We start from the raw sequence: 8,541 nt of genomic DNA on the forward strand, positions 1-8,541 counted from the left end.
AAGGATTTGAACCAGGGACCTCCAGATTTCAAATCCAGCGCCCTAAACCACTCGGCCACGCTGCCTCCCAAAAGCGCCCTATATATACTCTAGTGTCGTGTGACAACCATACATGTATAATCATACACTTTGTGCTTATAATCAAGGATTCAGAGTGTTCGGTGTTTATTTTAAAATCTTAACAGATCACCTCTGGAGTAACAATGGTCCTTACAGTAGAAACTGTGCTTTTATATCACAAATCATAATCACGTTTCCATATAACGCGCGCTCTGATTGGCTGAAACAGCGTGCTTTATCAGAGAACAGATGCACGGTAAGTTGCATTTCAAATTTTTGCTTCGGATTGTTTTTTACAAATTCGACCCGAATTAAACGTTCTCCGTGATCCAAAATAAAGTTTGGTTTGAAAATATTAGCTTAATGTGTGGGGAAAAAATGGATTCTTTATTATAAAACAGAGAAAGGTGTGCTCTGCTCTCTTGTAAAGCACGCAGGAAGCGGTAGAGTAAGAGGAAACACGAGACGTAGTCGAGTGTTTCTCCCCACTACAGTCGAGGCTTCTTTATGTGTTAATTACTGATTACACGACAAGATACGGGCACGCTAAGTAATACCTCTTAAGCCGATTCTTTTGATCGACTCTATATTCTATTCACTAGGAATTTTCAGCTACAATCCAGTATTCGAACATTTAACGATCGATACAGGAAACAAAACAAGGACCCCGTCTATCAAGGTAACTTCAGGTAGTTCCCAAGGAAGCCTCGTGAAAAATTATGTTGGCTGCTCAATCGAACGTGAATTCATCCACAATGGATCAGTTTGGAAATATCAGGTCGCTCGCTTCAAGTTTGAGAGCAACATTAATATACGAAGTCATATTCGGCTCACAGGAACTAACGCTCTCTCGCTAGTTGGAGAGAACATTTCTATAGAGACAAACGGAAAGCTGCAAATTGAACCAAACGCCATGCACCCACGTTACGGAGATCAAAGATTTGTTGGAGGTTTCGTCGCAAAAAGTGGCGGAAATGGTCAGTACACAAACGTTTTTTGTTGTCTTTGTAAATACCTACGTAGCATTGTCGTATCTTTATTTTAAAAGTGACAGATCCAAAATTGTCCAGCATATTTGTTGATATCACTGGTTGGAAAAAGACTTCGTTTGTTCTTTTAATGTTTTGAAGTACTAAAATCAACGTTGCCGTTGTATACAAGAAGAATTTGCCAGTGAGTAATATTTGGTAACACAACAGGTTGGATGATTTCATCACTCACTCAAATCAATATATTAAATTTAACGCATTCTGTGAAGTACGGTTTCCTCTCTGACTGCCAACGGGGGAAGGCTGAAAGAAAAACCCTACCTCCTTTTTGCCTTCTTTTCTAAAAGGATACACGGAATTCTTCTACATGTAGTCTGACCTTTTGATTCTAATTTTCCCATTCAGCTATTGGCCGGGCACCAAATTACTTTAGAAACAGAAGGAGCGTTAACTATTTTGAAGAGGTTTCAATGATCTTCTAGGGCACGGGGAAGTTTGCTCGCAATTCATCGCTTTCTGATAATTCAGGCCATATTAACTTGTCATGCAGGATTTCCTTATGGTGGACCTGGTCGAGGTATTCGTGTCAATGGAGAGTTTGGAGGGGCTGGGCATGGTGGTCATGGAGGAGGAGACAGCAGCCTATCTAATGGCAATTCATATGGTCTTACTGATACAGACCTCTATCTGGGTGGAAGCACAGGTATAAATGAGGGTCTCACCTCGTCGGTCCTCGGCTTTATGCGCAATAATCGTGTTCGTTATTAACCGTTATTTAGCATTCCTGTCTCATTGCAGACCGGATGACCACCACTTGGTAGATCTGACAACATTTCTGCATTACATAGTTGCCACATAGTATCGAATAATCACTAGTTGTCACGGCATACGTTTCTAGTTTGCCTTCCACAAACAACGTCCGAAAATGGCCCGCTCTTTCCCTAACAAGGAACCGTTTTATTTCCGTTCTTAATTTTAATGGGACATACTATAGATCCATCGCAGATGAATCATTATCGAAGTTGCATAAGAGGCAACATTTTGACAGGAGTGAAATATCGCCTAAATGGGCATAGACTTTTCTAAATTTTTCGTCAGTGAATTAAAAGTTAAGTTTTCGTATCTCTCCTTTATTCATTCATTCATTCATTCATTTCCTATTGTCTCAAGGAGCTTTTAGGGGATCAAAACTACCTGGTGTAGGGGGAGCAGCAATGGAACTAGAAGCGAGTGGGAAAATAGAGATACGTAAGTACGCGCTAGCTATTTCAACACAATGCTTAATTAATCTCAATTCGTACAATATATGTTACCTGTTCTGTGTTCCTTGAACACAGCATCTTTTAGTCTTAGATCTTTCCTCTCGCATCAGGTGGTACTATAGATGCAAATGCTCTACCAAGGCCAAACAATGCATTAAACAGCAACGAGATGACCGCAGGGAATTCAGGAGGTTTAATAAGACTTCTGGCTGAAAGGGTAAGAACGCAAACGTATTGTGAGGTCGTTATACGTGATATACTCATAACCAGCTAATGATCTAAACTATATCGCTTTGTTTATCAATAGTCAATTTCTTGTATGAGACGTCCCTGCAGGGAATATAATCCTGGTAGTTGTATTCGTCATCTTGGACTGGATGTTGGTTTTGACGAGTACGGCTACCATGATTCCCTGTAGGCGCGTCGAGCTGACTATCGCTCGTGGGAAACAAGGGTGAGTAGGGCAATAACTTCAGCGTGTTTAGTAGAGACTCTTAAATGGTCACGGTCCCAAACCTAGCCGAAAGCTCCAAAGTTTTTACTTTATATTCAGTGAACGTTTTTTATAAATTTTAAATATATTCTGTCCTGGCTACGGTTCCTCTATTTTTAAACTTTTTTTGTAACTCGAAAATCATGAAAAGTTGTTCCATCCAAGATGCGGTCGTACTCTATCAGAGAAAAGACACTAACGGAAGACTCGCAGATCCGCAGATTTCCAATAGAACATGCTGATAAGCGAGTCGGTCTTTTAACAGGTTAATATCTCACAAGGAGCAAGGATATCTGTCAAGGGAAATAAAGAATCATGTGGAAATCTCAGCAACTGTAAGGCCGGTGGTGGAAGTGGAGGGATTGTCCAAATCATATCAAGATCTGGTTTTATGGCCCGTCACGTCATCAGTTTAGGCGGTCAAAGCGGTGGGCACAGAGACCCACCAGAGAATGGATTTCTGTACATAAAGGGTGAGAAAAGTAGCACTACACAAGAAAAAGATTTGTAACCGAATTACCCCGAATAAGAATTATAGAGGTTAACACAGTTCATTGCTGGCCGATCTAAAGATGTTTCCATTCGATTTTGGTGACTTCTGTGACTAGGACAAAACATCGAAGAGGGTCAAATCTTTCAAAATCTATTTCTAGTGCTGTTATTCAAGTTAACATTTTTTCTGCTGTTTCATATTCATCAGTCCCATCGGCTACTCAGAAAGAAATAAGTCCAATACGTACCTTTCATTTGTAGGTGTCAAAGACGGAACGTTTAACACATTCCCTAACGCATCGTTCTCCTGGGACCAAAGTCATTTTTCAATAAGAATACTGCCCTCTTCTACCATGGCAACCATCCAGCAAAGCGCACTCAAGAGCCAATTGCCTGCACCTACTTCTCGAAGAGAAGTAGGTGATACCGCTACTTCAACAGTATTACTGATTCCCACATCGATGCCATCTTACTACGGAGCAACATTAAACATGACAACAAGCTTTGTACAACAAAGTCCAGGGGTCCCCAGCTCACAACAGCTTTCTCCAACTCGTAAAGTAAGCAGTCCATTACTGCATAATCCACATGCTACATTCTCAGACACTGAAGGTAGGTAGATGAAACAAAGCTAGTCTTGACGAAGTAAACTCACTGTTCTAATCCTTCGTCGCCGAGAGAAACCACGACACTTTCTCTCATTCCTTATAACAAATCCTGCATTTATTTGGATGGTAACTTTCACACGTGCGTTTTTGATCGTGTATAAGTCTTAAAGTAACTCAAAACAACGATTTCAACAGCTGATATTACTACCCCAACAGTGTTACTGATTCCGACATCAACGCCGCCTTTCAATAGTGCAACATTAAACATGGCCACGAGCTATGTACCACAAAGTTCAGGGGTCCACTCGCAACAGTTTTCTCCAGCTCGTGAAGTAAGCAGTCCATTACTGCATCATCCACATGTTACAGTGTCAAGCACAAGAGGTAGGTAGATAGAACTATGCTAATCTCACCTTTCTAATTAGTGGAGGCCATGACCAAACACAACACTTTCTTGTATTCGTTATTTATAAGAAATCTTGCATTTCATTCAGCGAATATTTTACAGCAATATAGTGATAATAACTTTCACAAACTTTGTGTAGTTGACATAAGTCTTTTAAAAACCTAAAGCCACGATTTCAAATCTTGTTCGCGCAAACTACACCAACATATATACATGAAGACTTCACCCTGGGCTACAACTTCAGTTGTTCACTTTCCTTTTGTAATAAAGGTTATGTATGTCTAAATGTTATAGGTCCACCTTTAGAAAAAGAAAATCCTGAGAATTTACGCCAACTTCTTGATCGAGTGAAGTTATTCAAGGCAAGTTTGCGTTTCCTTTATAGCGCTGTTTTCGTTTCGCCGGTTTCCTCAAGCAATGCCCTAACTGTTTTTATACTACTCGGATTATATGATCCCTCCTGCAAATCTGGATTTATCTTTTATTGCACTAAATCTATTGTTGTGAGTATTTTTTTTAATCTACAGCATGGCTATCTTAAGAGGTCTTTATAACTTATTAATCATATTTGATGTCTTAAAGGGCGAAAAGAGTTAATTAAGTAAGAGAATTCCAATCGCATTGCATGAACTCTAATTAATAAACTAATCAATGAACCACTATAAACTTCCAGTCACGTTTTAGGAAGATGCATAATCTCGTATTTGTTATAATATTCATAGCACTTTTCTATTTATATTAGAATAAAAGCAACGTCTCTGGTGAGGGTGCAGGCATAACAGAGTTCGTGGAATCGTTTCAGGGATTAACAATTGTAGGAAATCTAACAACAGAAATTATCAACATCAGCATTTCGTTGGTCGAAGAGCTGAATACGCTGATGATGTCGGAGGGATTGCCTGTCAACAAGTCTGAGCTACAGGTAAACTCAAGATGAAATCAAAAAGTCGAACCAAAGCACGAAATGTGTTTTGCCAACAAGTCACATGGAAAGATTGTATCGAAGCCCTTGTAATTAAGAAAATTTTTGAGTTGCTTGTTCTTGTAGCGAAACGGTGTTTTCTTAATACACGTTGGCAGTGGCCTATTTTGTTTCACCTTTATTAATAAAAATGAAGCTTTTTTTAAATTGAAATTGTCATGAAATTGGCATACTAATGAAATAAATTATGTCCAGATGTGTTAGACCTTGAAACAAAATTCCCGTTAACTGCTAAGATCCTGCTTGAGTTCCCACTACGTTAATGTTCTTCCTTTAATTTTCGATCACTTTTGACATTGACTTTTTAGAATCAGATCTCCACTTTAATGACCACTGTTGATGAACTCTTGGATGACAGAGATGCTTCTGCATGGCACAAGAGTGGAATGGTGATAACTTAAACCTTGATTTATCTTTGCCAGCTTTGTTTAAAATCGTTGTCACTGTTCATTGCATTACAAAGAGCAAGACTCACCGGTGACTATACTCAGAAAATTTTTTCTTAGTACTATCATTTCCAACTTCAGTTCTACGCGTTAGCAAAGAAGAAGGCTTTTTTTAACACTTTGTCTCAAGAAATAGTACAATTATAACTTTCATAACTAACGTAACTGTGGTTGTCAGACGTACTCAGATAAGTTTTCAATGTTGATTTATTATTCTGTTGCGGGCTTATAGATCATGAACCTTGTCGAAGCTCTGGAGAAAACATCATCCTTAGCTTTGAATTCTACCTCTACAACTAATCAAAGCATTTTGCTGCGCAAGAAAAATATAGGTAAGATTACAGATCACCGTTATTAGACTAAGATAGCGTTTTATATGTGAACATCTTTACCTATGAACGTGTTTGTAAACCATATTTTTTTTTTATGAACATGTTTGCTACTTGCACTGTTAGCAGTGCAAGCTAGGTCGATTACAAAGAATAAAAGGCTTTACAAAATACTGGGCATTAGAAAGACATTTTTCACGTTATCTTAACAATGATTTCTTCTTGATTTCTTCCTCTAAGAAAAACCTGATCGTAGGCTGATTGTACAAAAAACCGATATGACCTGCTGCCGGTATCCCTAGCATCAGTTAGGGTATAATAACCTTTCATCCGTAGCTGATTTATGGATTTTTCTTGTAGACATGATCACCACTGTAAATTACATCAATTCAAGCGGCAGTTTAACGATTCCTGATCCTAATAAACACGTTCGGTCAACTGCCTCAATAACCTTTCAAGCAAGCGGCTTTTCTGGCGACACGGGTAAGGATACACACGGAGGTGAGAGTCCATTTATTTAGCACACATTTTATAGCATTGTACATAAGATCCAAATAGATGATTGCCGCGCTCTCGAACCAAGAATGTAATTATTTTCCCCCGGTAGAATCGTTTTTTTTTTTTTGATAATGATAATGTGACAAAGAAATAAACAACATTTCCACATTATGCACTGACAATTACATCTAAAGCTTGGAAAGAATCCTCTTCTTACATTCTTTTTTTTTATGAAATGCCATTTAAGCGGCACAAGCGAAGCTGACAGAACAACTCGATGGTCAGGCTAACGGCTTCTTTGCATGAACTGTTCTTAACAGTCATTTACGCCGTCTTGATGCCAGGGCCTGAGAAAACAAAACAGCTGTCCGTGGCTTGTAATTTGACAGTTCGGGTTTTCCACTTTACTGCTCGCCACCACCATCCTATGGATGTCATTTATCTCTTAGTTCTAACAGTGGCGGATCTAGGGGAGGAGCCCGGGCCCCCCGGGCCCCCCCTTATTTTGGATGAAAAAAGAAGAAATGACTGAAGGAAGAAGAGCCGGCAGGGCAAGTAAAACAAAAACGCCCCCCCCCCCCCCCCCCTTAGCTCAAAGTCTGGGTCGGCCACTGTCTAATTTCTGCCAACTTCGATATCTCTGTGCAATCTAAGGGCTGCCTTTTCAGTCGGGAGTAAATAATTTCTTGTTACACAACTTCGTTGTAATATAAAAAGAGTTTCATGCATTATCCATCTAAACACAACGCAAGTGGTCATGAATATTTTTGTTGCTTAGCAACTTTGGAGGCGAGAGCCGACAAGCCCATTCAATTTTTGGAGACGGAATGTCGTCATTTGCATTGTGTATGCTGTTGCTCTTAATTCCTACTAGAGAACAGTTTTTAACACTAGTAATACTCAACCTTCAGGTCGGCTTGCTGTGAGCGTGGTTATTTACAAAAACCTCATGTCTCATTTCACAAACAAGTTAACATCTTCAACTGACAGGTATGTGTATGCTTTCTTTTTCTGATTTATCAGTCCCGAATAATGCAGGGACTTTCCATCTCATCAAAATACAAAGGTACAGTACTGATAAGAATGAAGCGTGGAAGAGATGGACTATTGTGCAGATAAAACACAGTATAAGGCTTTACTACAGTAGTGCTTTAAGATCCCATTTCCAGGCCAAAAATATTTTCTCCTGATTAATAGATATTTTAAAATATTACGAATAAAGCTAAAAGTTTCTTTATTTCTATTTTTTTTTTAACCGATATAGAGAGGGTTCAGCGGAAGAAGTTCTCAATTCAGAAATAATCTCAGTCATTGCATTTTTTGATGGAAGACCAGTCCACTCGCTAAAGAAAGAAGCTTTTATGACATTTGGAAATAAGGTTTGTATTTATAGCTTTTGTCACACAAACCTGGCTGGCAAATTATACTACAATGGGCCACGTTTGAGATACCAATATTCTAACATGGCTCCGAGGCTTTCAGGCCAAATTTCTATATTTGGTGGTGTTTTCTTTGTATCCAAGTCTCTTTTGGGAATTGAGAGACAAAAGAAACTTTAAAAAGTTACAATTTTTACCCAAAAGCCCCGGAGCCATGGTAAAATATTGATATATCGAACGTGGCCTATTAGAAATCATTACAATTAACTCATTTTTACAAAATATATTTACGGATTAACTTATAAATTTACTATTTATTTGTATATTACTAATTAATTCTGCATTGTTTACGCAAATTCTTGCCAACAGTCCTGTTTATGAGAAAAGTCAAAACTATAATTGTTTTTTTTACATCTGTGTTAAATCTTTTAACAGAAACAAAATGGAATAGATCCACGCTGTGGTTACTGGAAACCTTTACCTGGGTAGGCATGCTTCATTATATTTTGATTAAATCGAATACACTGAACAAAGATCGTGAGTAATTAATTTCAAACGAGTTTAGGGTGTACGCCAGAATCAATTTTTGTCATTCAT

The 8,541-nt window shown here is 38.6% G+C and overlaps 1 protein-coding gene across 1 annotated transcript; it reads left to right on the top strand.

Moving 5' to 3' along the window:
* The first annotated feature begins 438 nt into the window (after positions 1 to 438).
* LOC145465112 (uncharacterized) lies at positions 439 to 7,812 on the top strand. The gene is made up of 15 exons (XM_081448888.1): positions 439 to 1,037; positions 1,600 to 1,752; positions 2,220 to 2,297; positions 2,422 to 2,528; positions 3,070 to 3,311; positions 3,490 to 3,908; positions 4,121 to 4,288; positions 4,605 to 4,673; positions 5,051 to 5,232; positions 5,601 to 5,681; positions 5,971 to 6,088; positions 6,252 to 6,319; positions 6,370 to 6,587; positions 6,886 to 6,910; positions 7,440 to 7,812. Exons 1-15 carry the CDS (start codon positions 974 to 976, stop codon positions 7,578 to 7,580), a joined length of 2,133 nt encoding a protein of 710 aa, XP_081305014.1. The 5' UTR covers positions 439 to 973; the 3' UTR covers positions 7,581 to 7,812.
* The last annotated feature ends 729 nt before the right edge of the window (positions 7,813 to 8,541 follow it).

Source organism: Orbicella franksi, chromosome 13 (assembly GCF_964199315.1).
Source record: "Orbicella franksi chromosome 13, jaOrbFran1.1, whole genome shotgun sequence".
In the NCBI taxonomy this organism is placed as follows: domain Eukaryota; kingdom Metazoa; phylum Cnidaria; class Anthozoa; order Scleractinia; family Merulinidae; genus Orbicella; species Orbicella franksi.